The sequence below is a fragment of the Vulpes lagopus genome, chromosome 2 (assembly GCF_018345385.1).
Source record: "Vulpes lagopus strain Blue_001 chromosome 2, ASM1834538v1, whole genome shotgun sequence".
In the NCBI taxonomy this organism is placed as follows: domain Eukaryota; kingdom Metazoa; phylum Chordata; class Mammalia; order Carnivora; family Canidae; genus Vulpes; species Vulpes lagopus.
This window is the reverse complement of record NC_054825.1, coordinates 15346914-15365369: the sequence shown is the minus strand read 5'-3', so window position 1 is coordinate 15365369 and position 18456 is coordinate 15346914. Positions and strand designations below refer to the sequence as shown.

The 18456-nt window shown below is 33.8% G+C and overlaps 1 protein-coding gene across 3 annotated transcripts in view; it reads left to right on the top strand.

Annotated features, from left to right (window-relative positions):
• ATRNL1 (attractin like 1) overlaps window positions 1-18456 on the top strand; it is a 760501-nt gene that overhangs the window by 51179 nt on the left and 690866 nt on the right. For all 3 annotated transcript variants that reach the window (XM_041742630.1, XM_041742631.1, XM_041742632.1), the window contains exons 7-8: window positions 3281-3368; window positions 8706-8961. In XM_041742630.1, the coding sequence (XP_041598564.1) occupies window positions 3281-3368; window positions 8706-8961 (344 nt within the window). The remainder of the gene's footprint in view (window positions 1-3280; window positions 3369-8705; window positions 8962-18456) is intronic.

Here is an 18456-nt window from a genome sequence, read left to right as displayed (position 1 = left end):
CATGTGACTCAGTTTAACTTTTTTTTGTCTGAAACTTGGTTCTTTTGCTTATTATGTTTAGTTTTGTACTAAGCTGGGAGGTGTCAGAATAGAAGTAACCTTGTTGCTGTTTTCACAGGTTAGAGAATTTTTTTTATTATTATTTTCAATGTAGTTCAATTTTAGGTAGGTAAGGATATTTACTAGCTTTTATTTATTTTTTTGAAAATTTTACTTATTCATGAGAGACAGGGAGACATAGGCAGAGGGAGAAGCAGGCTCCCTGTGGGGAGCCCGATATAGGACTCGATCCCAGGACCCGGGGATCATGACCTGAGCCAAAGGCAGACACACTCAACCACTGAGCCATCCAGGTGCCCTATTTACTAGCTTTTAGAAGTGATGTAAAATAAATAAATAAATAAATAAATAAAAAAGAAGTGATGCCAGTCGTAAGTCAATTTATCTTATATAGAATTTAATTGCGATGTAGATGTTACATTTTAAGCAGAATTATTCAATAAGATATACAAGTTCTATATTAGTGTATTAAATTAGAATATTTGACAGAACATAAATATATTTATATATATATATAAATACATGTTAGTGAGAATTAACATGTATTTATGGGCATAGCAAATGGATTTGAGTATTTACTGTATGCTTGATACTTGGGACAAATCAGCGGACATAATTAATGTCCCTATCTTTATGGAATTAGTGAGGAAAGACAGGCAATTAGAAAAAAAAGCATAATTACCATAATAAATAAGTACATTGTAAGTAAATTATATATATGCACATATATATAGAGATAGATAGCAAGATAGATAGGATAAGCAAATCATGAGTGCCAAAGAGGAGAGCTACAGTTATAAATTCAGTGGTCAAGGGTAGGTATCACAAGAAAGGTGATAACAGACTTGAAGGAAGTTAGGCATTGGCATTGCAGTTATCTAAAGGCAGGGAAAAGAGCCAGATGAAAGCCTTAATGTGGTAGGTACTAGGAGAGTTCAAGCTAGAAGGAAGCATGAAATTGGATTGATAGTGGGGGAGAGAGACAGGTCATGTAGGATGTTGTAGATCTTTCAAGAGTCATGGGAATGTTTGAGCATGCTTTGACTTATATTTTAAAGGAGTTGCTTTGCCTACTTTGTTAAGAATGTATTGGGATTGAGAGGAAGAGTAGAAATGGGGCTTGAGTTGGGATGAGATCATCAAGGGAATGAATTCTAGGTGGAGAAGAGGACCAGGAACTGATCTGGATGCACCATATCATTAGGAGGTCAGGGGAAAAGAGGAGAAACCATCAGAGGAGACTGAAAAGGAGTGGCTGGTGAGGTAGGAATACCAAGAGTATGGTGTCTTTGAAGGCAAGGGAAGAGAGTATATGGGTAGGAAGGATTGATTAGCAGTATCAAATGCTTATGATTAACCAGGTCAAGGAAAATGAAGCCTGAGAAGTGGCCAGGGATTTAGCAAGTTGGTTTTAACAAAAAGTTTTGCTGGAGTGTTGTTTGTAAAAGCTTGATTTGAGTTAGTTGAAGAGAGAGTGGAAAAGTTCAAGGAGGGGCAAGGAAAAAAGAGGTAGTAAAGAAATGGGGTGATAGTTTGAAGGGGCAGTAGTGCGGTCAAGAGAAATTTTTCTTGCTTTTTTTTTATATATAAGTGAGGAAAATAACATCATGTTTTTATGCCGATGGGAATTATCCAGTAAGATCAGAAAGTGGTGATGTAGGTAGGAAGGAGATGAGCAAACTGCTAGAATGTTGTGGGATCTGGTACTCCAGTAAACTCCAGTATAGTTTATTGAGAGCAGCAACAGCTAACTGCCAAGTAGGGGTCTAGGACCTAGATGCTAAGAATAGTTTTGCATTTTTATTTTATTTTATTTTATTATTTTATTTTATTATTCATTTAATTTAAAGTTTTTGTGTATTTATTCGTGAGAGACACGGGGAGAGAGAGAGAGGTAGAGACACAGGCAGAGGGAGAAGCAGGCTCTATGCAGGGAGCCCGATGTGGTACTCGATCCCAGGACTCCAGGATCACACCCTGGGCTGAAGGCAGGTGCTAAACCACTGAGCCACCCAGGGATCCCCTAGTTTTGCATTTTAAATGGCCTGTAGAAAAGAACTGAAGAAGAATGTGTGAGACCAATGTGTTACACAAAGCCTAAAATATTTACTATCTGGCCCTTTACAGAAATAGTTTGCTGGGCCCTAATTTATGGTAACTTGGTGGAAAGCAGTGTGCTGAGTATAGATATAGGTACAAGTCAGTGGAAATTATGTTCTGATTGATTATATTTCCTCATTTATATCATATACACATACTTTATAGGTGGGAAATAGGCTAAACATAATACGGAAGACAATTTTTGATAGTCTTTTCTTTTTTTTCCTTCCTTCCATCCTTCCTTCTCTCCTTCCTTCCTTCCGTGAAGAGAGCTCCCTAACCTTTTCTGATAAGTTGGAGGAAGAAAGAGAAGAGGGGGGAAAATAATGGATAATGAACTTCTTAAACATATTCTAGTCAGTTCTTAGCTGGGTGCTTCCCTTTGTATGTTTTGGCCAATTGAGGAGATTTGAGTGTAGAGTATGATGGTGACAACTGGAGTTCTGTTAGATAAGCATTTGAGATTATAGTTTAGAACTTCTGTTTTCATATGTACATTTTTAGAACAAACATTAATTTTCTTTTTGTATCCTACAATCCAACAAGTACCTTATTTTTACAGGAGCTTCTACTTACTATATTCATTTTATCTCAAAAAGTGATCTGTGAACGAGTTATATTTGGCATAGGAAATACATACTTCTTAGTTAATTTATATAATGCTAAACTTCGTGTAAAAGAATAAAAATAAAGCAAATGGCTATTGTAAAAATGGAGATAATTTTCATCTATTTTGAAAAAGAAGCTGGCTTTTAAAAAAGTAAAAAATGCAGAACAGCTCACTTATTGTTTAGGCTAATCAATTGGTTGAAAATTTTTTTTTTTTTAATTGGTTGAAATTGTTAAAGGTAATTGAACAAATTAATTCCAGTAATAAATAGCCTAGTCAAGTTAATGTATATTACACATTTAGGTGATTGAATTCTAATTTAGAGTAGGTATATCTTGAATGAGTCTTTATTTACAATTTCTAATGTGGTACATAAAACTATGAGTTTATTAGTTATAATTGTTTTTGAATTTAATGAATACTTGAATACAAGTGAGGAAAGCATATGCAAATTAAGTAAACAAAAATGAACCTTAGCTTATAAAGTATTTTTCTTTTTTTCACTTTTAGTTACAACTTAGAAAGCAGTATATGGAATGTAGGAAGTCTATCAAGGGGTCCTCTCCAGAGATATGGACACTCTCTTGCTTTATATCAGGTATGGATCCTGCTTTTTAAAATTCTAATCTTTTTTTTTTTAGATTTACCTTTAAGGAGAAAAATACTAAATCTCAGGTTTATTTCAAATACTTAATGAGAACAGTAGTAGATCGTAGATCACATAACTTGAGATTTTGAGATGTCACAAACTCATATGGTATTTTACTAAAAAAATAGATTGTAGAACAGTTCTTTGAACATGAGAAGAAATGAAGATTGAGTTTTTGTCCATGGCTTTATACCTAGTTATCAGGTTAATCACTTTTTAAAAATTATAGTACACATAAAATGTACCATGTTAACTATTTTTAAATGTAGTTTCAGTGATATTAAGTACATTCAAATTGTACAACCATTACCACATTATTTCCAGACCTTTTTTCATCTTGCAGAACTGACACTCTACACCCATTAAACAGTAACTTCCCATTTCCTCCTTCCCCAGCCCCTGGCAACTGCTTTTCTACTTTCTCTGGGAATTTACTCTAGGGCCTCATATAAGTGGAATCATATAGTATTTGTCTTTTGACTGGCTTATTTCACTTAGCCTAATGCCCTCAAGGTTCATCCATGTAGTATATGCTAGAATATCCTTCCTTTTTAAGCCTTAATAATATTCCATTGTATGGATAATACTACATTTTGTTTATCCATTTATCCATTGATAGACCCTTAGGGTTGTTTTCACCTTTTTGGCTCTTGTGAATAATGTTATTGTGAACATGGGTTTATAATTATCTATTTAAGTTCTTACTTTAAATGTTTTGGGTAGATAGCTAGAAAAGGAATTGCTGGACTATATCACAATTCTATTTTTAATTTTTTGAAGAATTACCGTATTGTTTTCCTTTTTTTTTTTTTTAAAGATTTTATTTGTTTATTCATGAGAGATACAGAGAGAGAGGCAGAGACACAGGCAGAGAGAGAGAAGCAGGCTCCATGCCGGGAGCCTGACGTGGGACTCGATCACGGGTCTCCAGGATTACGCCCTGGGCTGAAGCCAGGTGCCAAACCGCTGAGCCACCCAGGTGTCCCCCTATATTGTTTTCTACAGCAGCTGCACCATTTTACATTTTCACCAGCAGTTCCTAAGGTTCTAATTCCATCACATCCTTGTTAACACTTGTTATTTTCCGTTTTTTTTTTTTTTTCAATAACAGCCACAATTTTGTATTCCTACCAGTAGTGCACAGGGTTCTACTCCTCCACATCCTTGTTAACACTTGTTATTTTGTTATTGTTTATTGTTCTTTTTTATAATAGTCACCCTAATGTGAAATAGTATCTCACTGTGGTTTTGATTTACATTCCTTTAATAATTAGTGATGTTGAATGCCTTTTCAGGTACTTACTGGTTATTTGTATACTTCCTCTAAAGAAATGTATATTCAAGTCTTTTGCCCATTTTTAAAATCAGGTTATTTCTTTGTTATTGAGTTGTGGGTGCTTTATATATTCTAGATATTAACCCCTTGTCAGATACATGATTTGTGAATATTTTCTTCCATTCTGTGGGCTGTCCTTTTACTCTGTTGATATGTTCTCTGATACACAAAAATGTTTAATTTTGGCATTGTCCGATTTATCTATTCTTTTCTTTTGTTCTCTGGGCTCTTGGTGTCTTGTCCAAGAAATCATTGCCAAATCCAATGTTATAAAGACTTCTCCCTATGTTTTCTTTTAAGAGTTTTAAAGTTTTAACATTTATATTTAGGTCTTTAATCCAGTTTGAGTTAATTTTTTGTTAAGGTAAGGGTTCACTTTCGTTCTTTTGCATGTGTATATTTTGTTTTTCCAGCACAATTTGTTGAAAAAACTGTCTTTCTCTCACTGAATGGTCTTGGTACCCTTGTTGAAAATCATTTCACCATATGTATGAGTGTTTATATCTGGGCTCTCTATTTTTTTGATTTGTATCTGTGTACCAGTACCAGTACCACACAATTTTGATTGTTGTAGTTTTGTAGTAAGTTTTGAAATGAGGAAGTATGAGACTTCCAACTTTGAGACCAAAGTTGTTTTTCAAGTTTATTTTGCCTATTCAGGGTCACTTAAGATTCCATACATATATTTTAGAATAGATTTTTCTGTTTCTTCAAAAAATGTCATTGAGATTTTGATAGAGATTGTACTGTATTCAGTTACTCTGGGTATTTGTGTAATTCATGAATTTAGTATGATTAAAATGATTGGCTACTTAACTGGTCTTAACTGGTTTTTATTTTGTATCATCAAAGATTCCTATGTTTTGTGGTCTGTGACTAGACCCTTTAAATTCGAACTTACATATTTTCTGTGCTTATTTAAGAAAATGTGGAAAATACAGGAGTGATATAAAGAATAAACTGCAACTCTTTTCTTTGCATATGCATATTTTAAAGATAATATAAAAACCTCTCTATGTACATATGTATGTGTGTATATATAAATGCTTTCTTTCTTTTAATTTTGGTTTTTAGTTTTAGTGTTTCGATTTATTACATTTTTTTGGTAATGGCTTTTGAGATGTAACTGATATACTATATAGTTTACTCATCTGAAGTGTGCAGTTTTTTTAGTCTATTCAGAGCTCTGCAACAGTCTTTTGCAGATTTGCATAAAATTGCAGAGTTGTATAATCAGTTTTAGAACATTTTTATTACCTCACAAAGAAACTTGTACTCTTTATAACTGCACACCTCCTCATCCTCCCAGCTTTAAGCAATTGTGAATTTACTTCTTGTCTCTATAGATTTGTCTCTATAGATTTTGTCTCTTCTGAACATTTCATATAAATGAAATTATGTACTATATGGTTTGTGACTAGCATGTTGCAGTATGTATTTCATTTTTATGGCTAAATAATATTCTATTATAATATTCTATTCTATTACATTTGCTTTATCCATTTATCAGCTGATGGACATTTGGGTTGTTTTCACCTTTTGGCTATTATGAAAATGCTGCTGTGAAATTCATGTGTAAGTTTTCGTGTGGACATATGCTTATGTTTCTCTTGGGTATATATGTAGGATTGAAATTGCTGGGCCAAATGGTAACTCTATATTTAACTTTTTGAGGAATTGCCAGACTGTTTTCTAGAGTGGCTGCACCATTTTATATTTCTACCAGTCATATATGAAGGTTCTAGTTATTTTACTATTCTATCCTTGCCAAACTGGTAGTTTGACATCATTTTGATTGTAGTCATCCTAGTATTTGTGAAATGGTATCTCATTTTGTTTTGATTTGCATTTTCTTGTTGACTAATGATATGAGTCATCTTTTCATGTGCTTCTTGCCTGTTTATATTTTCTTTGGAGAAATGTCTATTCAAGTCTTCTTCCCATTTTTTATTTCTTTATTTTTAATTTAATTTTCTTTATTTTAAAGATATTATTTATTTGAGAGAGAGAAAGCACAAGTGGTGGAGGGGAGAGGGCAGAGGGAGAAGAGGCAGGCTCCCCTCTGAGCAGAGAGCCTGACTCCAGGTTCTGGGATCATGACCTAAGCCAAAGGCAGCTGCTTAAACTGACTGAATACTGCCCCCTCACCCCTACCCCCTGCATCTCCCTCTTCCCATTTTTTAATTGGGTTGTTTTATTTTTGAGAAGTAAGGGTTTTTTTTTTTTATATATGAGTCACTTATCAGATACGTGATTTACAAATATTTTTTTCCATTCTGTGTGTCTTTTGAAGCACAATTTTTTTTAAATTTTGATGAAATCTGATTTATAATTGCTTTTCTTTTTTTGCTTGTGTTTTGGTATCATATTTAAGAAACTGTTGGCCAAATCCAGGGTTATGAAGGTTAAAATTCTTTATAAGAATTTTATAGTTTGGCTCTTACATTTAGGTCTTTGATCCATTTTGAGTTTTTTGAACATGGTATGCAGTAAGGGTTCAAGTTCATTCTTTTGCATGTTGACTATCTAGTCTCTTTATACCATTTGTTGGAGAGGCTATTCTTTTCCCCTTGAATGGTTTTTGGCACTCTTGTCAACTATTAGTTGGCCCTAGAGGTATGAATTTATTTCTGGATTCTCAGTTCTATCGATTTATATGCCTGTAGCACACTGTTTTGATTACCTTTCCTTTGTAGTAAGTTTTGAAGTCGAAAAGTATGAGTCCTCCAATTATATTTTTCTTTTTTAAGATTGTTTGGATATTCTAGGTCCCTTGTAATTCCATGTGTTTTGAAATCAACTGGTCAATTTCTACAAAGAAACTCTCTAAGAGACTGCATTGATCAATTTGAGGATTATTGCCATCTTAACTATATTAAATCTTTCGACTCGTGAGCATGGAATGTCTTTCCATTCATTTAGACCTTTTAAAATTTCTTTCAACGACGCTTTGTAGTTTTCACAGTTAAAGTTGGTAATTTCTTTTGTTTAATTTATTTCGTGAATGGAATTGTTTACTTAATTTCATTTTTGGATTGTTCATTTTAAATGTATAGTAATAGATTTTTTTGTACATTGATTTTGTATTCTGTAATGCTACTAAATTCATTTATTAGCTCTAATTACTTTCTTTATTTCTTAGGATTGTCTATGTACAAATTCATATAATCCACGATAGAAATATTTTACTACTTTTCCATTCTGGCTGCTTTTATTCAGTTTTTGCTTTTTTGCTTTGGCTAAAACCTCCAATACAATGTTGAATATAGTGGTGAAAGTGGCCATCTTTGTCTATTTTCTGATCTTAATGGGAAAGCATCAGTCTTTTACCACTAAGTGTATTATTAGCTGTGTTTTTCTTAGGTGCTCTTTATTAGGCTGATGAAATTCCTTTCTATTTCTAGGGTAGTAATAATGTATGTCATTTATATATCATCCATTTAAGTCATGTAATTGAAATTATTTGTATAATTAAAAAGTGCTATAAAGTATTTGCTCATAGCCATGAGAAATGGTAATAAAAATGTACCCCACATAGTGTATCAATGTGGCCTTTTTGCTGTACAGTGCTTGATGAAAACAGTGAATGAGACTAGCACAAAGCCGTACACCTAGATGGTAAAATTTAAATGTAAGAACTCGGCAACTAAGATAGTTAAAAAACATAGTCAATTTAACTATATAATATAGCTCTTATTTTTTTATTATTTTTTTAATATAGCTCTTTTACATAAAGTATCTTAAAGTAACTTTTTGAAAGCATGGATTCCCGCAACCTTTTTGTAGGGAAAAGCATTAATTCCCATTTGACTTTCTATAAATAAGAACTATGTCTTATACATGTTGTAATTACTGAAGTTTAGTGTTAAAATTGAGCCTTTATTTTTAATTAATCTATATTGCTAAGTTACAATTATTTTGCTTATTAATATATGTTTTTTAATTTACAGGAAAACATCTTTATGTATGGAGGCAGAATTGAAACAAATGATGGCAATGTCACAGACGAATTATGGGTTTTTAACATACATAGTCAGTCATGGAGTACAAAAACTCCTACTGTTCTTGGACATGGTCAGCAGTATGCTGTGGAGGGACATTCAGCACACATTATGGAGTTGGATAGTAGAGATGTTGTCATGATCATAATATTTGGATATTCTGCAATATATGGTTATACAAGCAGCATACAGGAATACCATATCTGTGAGTTACTTTGAAAATGTAACTATATACTCTTTATTAGTTGAGAATATTTTTATCTTTAATAAAATCTTCTTATGAGTTTAGCCAAATGATGAGTTCTTTGAATCCGAATTATGAACTAAGAGTTAATAATTTTTAATATAAATCTTTTGATTTTGTATTAGGTTTTGTCCTTTAATATTTAAATTTATCTTCTTAGCTAAAAGTGGGGAAATGTTACATACCAGTTACACATTTTTCAGGAATTGAGAATATTTATAAATATGAGAAATTCCAACAGATGGTGCTATTTCTTTGAATTTTACTTATGAGCCAGGAGCTAAAACTAACCCAGTTTCTTTACTATGCATTCCATGATTTCAGGATTTTCAGTTTTCAGGGTTCTATTTCTAATCTTACTGCAATATCTCTATATATGTATTATTATTTTAAAGTAAGCTTCCTGAAGATAGTATGTTTACTTTTATAAGAGATTATTATCTGGTGCATGAAGGTGACCGAGACAATCTATATGTGACTTTTGTACTATAGTCTTAAATACTTGTCTTTGTTTTTCTGATACTTAATTTTATTTTGAATCTTAGGACATTTTCAAACACAAGATTTTTTAAGAATTTGTCTAAAATACCATATGGTCCCTATTTAGATTGAAGACCATATTCCATTTCTGGATCTGGCCAGTATTATGAACTTTTGTGTATAGACAGCTATATCCAACTATTTAGAGTCCTTGTGTAGTCTTACTGAGGAATCTCACTTGCAGAGCAACAAGAGAGTCCTTGATGTGCTCAGAAGACTCCCTTTCTAAAAATACTCCTCCTTTCCCCCTGCAGTCCTTTCAAGTGATCAGTTTGCTCTTTGAAATCCCCACTGCAGCTGAGTGGGTAGTGGGATATGTGTTCTCCTTTCTTATTGCCATTTTACACTGTTTCCGGTCCTTCCTCCTTCAAAGCACTCAGTTTTGAATCTTAGATCATCAGACTGTGTTACCTATTACTTCTTCACTCTTCTGTTGCTCCTCAGATCACTGTCCTTTATTCCTTGAAAAATACAGCTTCTGGTTTACTAACATTCCGTCTGACAGAATACATTACAATACAATATATTAGCTAAATATTTTCTGATTTCAGTATCCACTTAAATACTTCTTCTAATACTTGGACTCTCATTTTTTTTTTTTTTAAGTCTCTCAGAGATTTTGTTTTCCATTCAGTTTGAGTCACTCTCTCCCATTGTCATACTCTTGACCTTGTGTACCTCAGTGAATCCCGTCATTTCCATTTCAGGTATCTTACTCTTGGAGTGCCACTGTTCCTTCCAGCTTATTTCTTCTAGTACCCCAACCTGACCATTCTCCAGCCTTACTAGAGCTGTTAGTCCACTGAACCTCCTATCAGTTTTTCTCTGTCACTCCCTTATCTGTACTTCTAACCTTACCCAACTTGAAGTTCATAATCACCAGTCTTTCCTCTAAGTCTCCTAAATTGACCATTTCATACATTTCCCTCTCTTCAAATTTCCAGCACTTCTTCCCCATGATTACTCTCAGCCATCAGTGGCCTTAACTTTTTGTTTTACTAGGCAAACAGAACATATCTAAAGAGAACAACTGCTGATGGGAACATTTTGGAGTGTTATGGTTAATAAGCAATGCTGCGCTGAATGAACTACTATGTACACATATTATTGCTGTCACAGAGTTGTGGTATTGAAGCAAATGTGGCTGTCATTGCATTTTTTAGATGGGCCCAAGAGTTGTTTAAGCAACAGTTACAAGTCTTCTATGTAGAAAGATAGTTTTGTTTTTTGATTTTGTTATTAATTTTTGGTTTTATTACGGTGTTCAGGGAATGTCGTAGGTATTATTTCTACTTTTTGTAATTGAGATTTTCTTTGTGGGCTAATCTTCATATTTTATAGACACTTAAAAAGGAGGTAAATCTTGTATCAAGGTATGGCATTTGAAATATAAATATATACACACACACACATCTATCATGTCTGCCTCATTGATCTGGTTAGATATTCTTTTCTTTCCTTACTTTCTTTTGTACTTTATCGGTCATGCTCTGAAAACTGAATTAAAGTTAAAAATGTTAGTTTATTTTTGCCTATTTCTTCTTATATATTCTGGAATTTATACTTTATAAGAGTTGCTATTATGGATATTCATAACTGTCATATCTTTAATTGCAAGTTGTACTTTTTAAATTTTTTTTAAAAGATTTTATTTATAAAAAAAAAGATTTTATTTATTTATTCATGAGAGACACACAGAGAGAGAGAGGCAGAGACACAGGCAGAGGGAGAAGCAGGCTCCATGCAGGGAGCCAGACGTGAGACTCGATCCCGGGTCTCCAGGATCACGCCCTGGGCCAAAGGCAGACAGACGCTCATCCACTGAGCCACCCAGGCGTCCCTCAAGTTGTACTTTTTTTTTTTTTTTGTACTTTTTAATATTACAAATTGCTTTGCTTGCTTAATGTTTTTGACTTGATTTCTACCTTGTCTGATATTAATATTATGGCTTTTGCTTTTTGTTGGAAGGAGTTCAATATTTTCCTGGTATACTTTTGCTCTTCCCTTCGTTGTTAACCTTTCAGAATTGCTTTAAGTATATCTCTTGTGTACAAGAAATAGTTGGATTTTGCTTCATGATTCCATCTGGTTTTTGTATACTTTGTGTCACTCTGTTGTCTTCCTGTTTTTAATTATGGTTCTTATGTTTAGGGAGAGTGAAGCCTACCCCCCCCTTTTTTTTTTTTGTGGGAAGGAGCATGGTAATTTTTGAGATCTGCTACCATTAGGCTTCTTCCACATTCCTGTTTCTCATCTTCTTTTCTGCATTCTTGTGGCTTCTTCTGTGTGACTCTCTTAGGTTCACTTGCTTTTTGCATATTCACACCTTACTTGTAGCTTGGAGTTTTTTTTTTTTTTTAATTTCTAGTTTCTCTGGATATTTAATTTTCTTTTTCTTTCCTATTACCTTTATGTTTTCCTTATTGTTTTATATGTCTTTTCTGAGGAAAATGGGAACATTCAGAATGAAACTATCACCAAGCTCGTAATTGAACCAGAGGATATGACTTTTGAAGTTTTAAAAAACAGAGTCTAAAGTTAACCAATACTTTTACTCTTTGATCAACATTCCATGTACAGGCTACTGATTTTTACTGCTTTAATTCATCTTGTTTTGTTTTAGTACATTTGACTGTATTATCAATATTTTATACTAAGAGTCACAGTTGTTTCTGTAAAGGGCCATATAGTAAATATTTTAGGTTTTGTGGGCCATATGGTCTTTGTCACAGCTAGTCAGCTCTGCTGTTAATAACATGAAAGCATCCACAGATAATACATACACAAATGAGCATGGCTTTATTCCAGATTGGGCTCCCTTTGGTCTTAGATTGTCTGCTTCTTGGGCCTAGCAACCCTGGTCCAAATTCAATTAAAATTTTGGCATGTGGTTTTTTTGGGACCTTATATGTAGGGTGAATTCATACCCAAAGTGGCACAATGTTTAGTCTATAACCAAAAGTTTCCAAGGGAAGCTTTTCTTTCCTTGCATACAGAGCCAGGGCATTTTCTGTCAATTGCTAGAGAGCAGATTAAAAAATTTTTTTTCATGGAGGATATAACCTTGACTTTATGTAGAAGTTCTCTGATTCAATACTTCCATGGGCTCACCTTCAGTATTGACCATTAAAACCAAATTTCTGCGTTACCTGATTAGTATACATCTTCCCTACTCTGCCTCCCTACTGAATATACAGTTTACAGTTCACAGAATGCATTACTCTTTTCATACTTCCCTTAATTGAACAATAGTTTCATTCAATTATGAGACATGGTGGTGATTATGCTTTCCAGGGATGGCTAGGAAGGCACATCAGATTTATTCTAATCTCTGAATGGTAAATGTTGATACAGGTTGTTTACTGATAAATTCATTTTCTGGTAGGTTTTTGTTTTCATTTGGAGTAATTTGATTATATAATTTCAATCGTAGTTTTTTTTTTTTTAAGATATTATTTATTTACTCATGAGAGACACAAAGAGAGGCAGAGACATAGGTAGAGGGAGAGAAGCAGGCTCCCTGTGGGGAGTGTGATGTGGGACTGGATCCCAGGACCCTGGGATCATGATCTGAGCCAAAGGCAGATGCTCAACCACTGAGCTACCCAGCTGCCCCTCAAGTTAAAATTTTAACTATTTGTTAGAGTTCTTTCGATTTATTCTATTAAAAAAATACTAATTATAAATAAATTTATTTACAAGGTATTTTTGGTTTGACTTCATTAATTGCACTACTTGTCAGGCATACTTATAAATATAGTATAAGATAGATATGGGAGGAATATATAGGTTATGAGCTTTATAAGAATAATAGATGAATTATGAGCAGTTTTAAAATTCTGTGAATTAAGTACAAAGTAGAACTCATCAACTTTTCTGTAAAATTATATCTTAATAAGATTATTACTTTATTTACTCCTATGCATTTTGAATTCACTGCTTATGAACATATGTGGTATAAAAAATAATCTAAGTACTTTCACTTTGAAAAGTACTTACAAATAAAAGAATACAAAAAAGTGGGTAAATATAGTTTAAAGATGTTAGAATAATTAAGTTCTATATATCATAGAAAAGTACTTCTTTAGGGAATGATATTATATTGAGTAGTGCTGCTTTGAACATACGTAATAGGATATTTTATCATCTTAGTTATAAGTGATTACTTATTTCCACAGAGTTTTTATTTATATTTATTTACTTACTAACTTTTTCCTGTTCTTAGTGGGAATTATCATACTGTGATCGTTTAGGCTCTTTTTTCCTGACTAATTTTAATGGCATCAGGTACCCAAATACAGGTTGGTTTTACTTTGACCATCCTTACATGTTTAAAACTTGTAGACAAATAAGGAAAAAAATGTTTTTGTATTAAAGAAGGGACTATCTCTTTAACCAGCATTGTGGTGAGGATAACTGAAAAGAAGGCTGACATTCATTAAGCAGAGTAATTCATGAAAACGGTATTTTGCTAGATAATGAATCACTCAGAAATATACCTTAATGGATATTGATCTCATCATTATGTAGAAATTTAAAAAACAGAAAAAACTCCCAGTTAACATACTTCAGAATGGCCCTTATTCAACTTTTCATAATATTGCAAAGGATTGTAAAGTATTTCTTGTTCTGCATTTAGTACAATGACTCTTTGAGATTTTTGTAATATAATTTAGAACAAAGTGACCATTTAGTTAACTTACCTTTAATTATTTCAATTGGAGAATTACAGATTAGCATTAAAAAATCGAGGATACTAGAGAATATTTTTTAACTGCTGAGATTGTAGGTCTTGGCATTGCTATTTTTATGAATTTTAGTTTTGTTGAACTAAGGAGCTCCAAACATTGGGTTGACTTTGTAGCTTATAAGAGCACATTTTGGTTCTGCTTGGTTTCACCCAGATGCAATAATGTATGTTCCCTTACCTTTGTAGAACTTATTTTGAGCAGGGTGATACAGACAATAAAAAATAAATATAATAGGTATGCATGCTATATGATATGTTAGAAGATAATACATTTTATAAAAATAGAGCAAGGTAAGAGGATTGATAGATAGTACTTAGGGTGGGAAGTGGTTACAAAATAAGAAGGAGAGTGTAGATCTCATTGAAAAGATGAGTTTTGAGCAGAGAGTTGAAGGATGTAAAAGAGTTTGCTATATCGATATCCGGGGGAAGGGTGTTCCCTGGAAGTGGGAGCAGCTGTGTCAAGGCAAGAACATCCTAAGCATATTTAAGGAACAGTACGAAGTCTGGAGAAGAGAGTATGGAAAGTAAAAATGAATAGATGAGGTTAGACAAGTAATAAGGAAGTAAGATCATTAGGTTTTTGTGTTGCTTTTGTTTTTTTTACTGAGTTAAAAATGGAGAGACATTGCAAGATTTTGGGTAGAGCGATGACATCAATTTTGAAATGCAACATTTTGTCTGTGTTGCAATTGAACTCTAGGAAGGAAAGAACAGAAACAAGGAGGCCAGTTCAGGAGTTGTTACAGTAGGACAGTGAGGTTGGTAATATTGGAGATGATGAGAATTGGTTTCTCATCAACATGTATATGTTTTTAAAGTAGAACCAATAGTATTTGCTGAGGGTTTGCATGTGGAGTCTGAGATAAAAGAGAGGAGTCGAAGATGATTCCAAGGTTTTTGGTCTGAGCAGTTGGAAAGATGAAGTTGCTATACTGAATGTAGAGGATTCTGAAGCAGGTTTAAAGTGAAGGTGGTTTGAAGGTCAGGAGTTTAGTTTGGATATGTTGTATGTGAGATATCCACTAGACCATAAAGTCGACTAGACATGTACATTTGGGAATGCTTAGGATGTAGATGGCATTTACAGCCCTGAGACTGGATCAAATCACTAAGGAAATGGGTATAGATAAAAAGAAGAAAAGGGTTGGGCTCCATGGCATTCCATAAGTAGGAGAAGATGATGAACAAGGAAGAGTAATGTTGTGAACTAGGAGCTAAGTGAAGAAAGATGATTAAACAGAAAAGTAGTCTATCATGCCAGATGCTGCTCTGCTGATGGCTCAAGGAAAATGATTTTTAAAAACATTTTTAGAGAGAGAGAACATGTGTGTGCACGCACGCACACACATGCATACACACACACGAGTGGAGGCAGGGGATGGGCAGAAAGAGAGAGAGTGAGAGAATCTTAGGCCTCACACCAAGTGTGAGTCCATCATGGGGCTTGATCTCACGACCCTGAGATCATGACCTGAGCTGAAATCAAGATGCTTAATTGACTGAGCCACCCAGGCACCTCTCAAGGAATATGATTTCTAAGGATTGGACATTGAATTTAGTACTGTGCAAGTGACTGGTTATGTTGGCAAGAATACTTTTTATGTAGTGGGGAAGGGTAGAAAAAGCCTGATGATTGGATTTAAGAGGGAGCAAGAGCAGAATTAGAAACAATAGGCAAATTCAACACTTTTAAGAAAATTCACTTTAAAGGGGAGCAAAGAAGGTAGCAGTAGTTGGCAGGAAGTGCAGGATCTTTTTAAACTTGGATTTTCCCAGAAGCAGACCATTAAACAATGATTCAGGAAAAAGAATTTTATTTAGGAAAATGCTGGTAATGCTATTCGAGGAGTTAAGAAATAATGCCAGCGTGAGAAGGCGACCATAATAGGATCCACTAATAAAACCAGCCACCACAGGAGTAATGGAGCTTAATGACCCAGGCTTTAAATTAACACTTCATCTTTGAAATCTCTTCTTTAACTTTTAAACTTCTTGTTAGTTGATGAATCCTGTGGACAATGTCTTTAAAATCAATCCATTGTTTAGCTGAAGATATGTTTCATTCATTGTTGTGTGATTTCAGTAGAAATGTGTGTAGATGTATAAGAACAATATTTGGTAAAATGGCTTATGTGGGACACACATCAGTAGATCTGGCAGGGAATTATCCACGAGGGTGCCCTAGAGTACAACTTCTACAAGTGACGGAGGGATGTCAGGTGCTTAGCAGTGACAGAAATTGAATTTCATGTGCAGAATTAATGGAACAATCAGGACATAACGAAGAGATCAGCTTGCAGTAAAGGCTCGCTAACCTTTTGTTTAATTAAGAAAGTAAAGGTGGCCTTCATAATTGTATAATGGTGAAAAGATTTATTAATCCAGAGCTACATTTGCTGCATTTTTCATTTTTTAGAAGTGGCTTAATTTTCCTCTAACTTCCTCTATTTGTTTATAAATGAATATGACACATATACTGCTTTTAATGAGTATTCTTCTTGTACTTTTTCTTTTTCTATAAAATTAATTTTAGAGTATGCAACTTCAGTATGCCTCTCTGAATGTGTACTTCTTAGTAAAGTACCCTGTAGTAAATGCTTGATAAATATCTGCATGTATGTAGAGGGTTCTGAGCACATATTCTTTAAAAGTTGAATCTATATATTTCCTTAGTGTTCCTTGTTTAAAGTATATTAGCTAAGTGTTAAAAATTGTAGACTATACATGTTATTCTCTTTCTATTGGTGACTCAAAGTATTGTGCTTGATATTCTCCATGTGTCTCTTCATTTACCATTTCTGTCCTGCTCCTGTGCCCTCTAGCTTTCATTGGGGCACCCACTGTAGATCAGAGGGTGGAAGAGGAGTGAGGCTGAGGTGTTTGATTTCCCCAATTTCCTCCGTGCGGGGTCATCTTGGGTTAGGTGGGTTGCCCTACTGAAGGCTGGACTGTCAGGAGTCTTTGTCTATACAGCTACTCTCTAAGAGTTCTGGAAACCACTCCCTCCTCTTGCTTTTTTTGGACTAAAAGATAGTAAAGACTTCCTGTTTTGTTAGTTCCAGGATATTGCCCTGGTCATAGTTTTGTAAATAGTTTTTTAATTAGACTCCTTATAATTGCTCATTTTTAGTATATCATCTGTTTCCTCTCAAGACCCTGGTGATTGCAGCTGCTATTTGTTCTTTAGAGATTTAAATAATCCTTGATATGTATTTAGGCATCAGGATCCTGGAGGGTGGGAGAAAGAGATGTGTTATAAGAGGACTTCATCCTTTATTAGTGGAGAAAAATGTCAGCAGAAGTATAAACCTTTTAGAATAGCATGGAGGTAGGTCCTTTGGTCCATTTCTACTACTGTTATTGAATAAAAATTTTAATACTGTATGGTCCTCTGTAGCATTTTATTTTCTCTTAATGTTAGAGATTGTTGTATTTATTTAACATTTTTAAGAGCATTAGCTAGCTATTCTGGTTTTGCAATAAGCAGCACTTTTACTTGCTTACAGCTTGCTTTCAATTTATTTTATTGTTTATTTATTTAAAAAGATTATTTGAGAGAGAGAGAATATTGTGAGCTGGGGGAGGAAGAGGGTGAGAGGCAAGCAGATTCTACACTGAGTGCAGAACCAGACACAGGGCTCAGTCCCAGAATCCTCAGATCATGACCTGAGCTGAAACCAAGAGTTGGGTGCTCAACCGATTGAGCCAGCTTTTTATTTATTTTTTAAAATAACCGCTTGTTGGTTTATAATTATGTTTACTCAGACTCAACTTAATTTGGTTATTAAGTCATCAATCTAAAAGTAACGATGTCTTACTAGCAAAAGCACCCCCAAAAGCATATTTGGTAAGAGATGTTACATGAAAAAACATAACCATTTAATGTAGTCCTTTAAGTTTTCTCTTTATAATCTTATTCATTAAAAAAATTGCTGGATTTTTAAAAAAAATGTTTCTGCCTCTCCACTATTCTAAAATGTAGAATTTCTTACGGATTTGTTTCTAAAAATAGCTTTTTATACATGTATGCTTATAGAGCATATTGTTTATTTCGTTTTGAGTTTTATAAACAGGAAGTAATATTTTACACTGCTGTATTACCAAGATTCATCTATGCTATGTATTATTGTACTTAATGTCTTTGCATTACTGTGCTTCGTTAT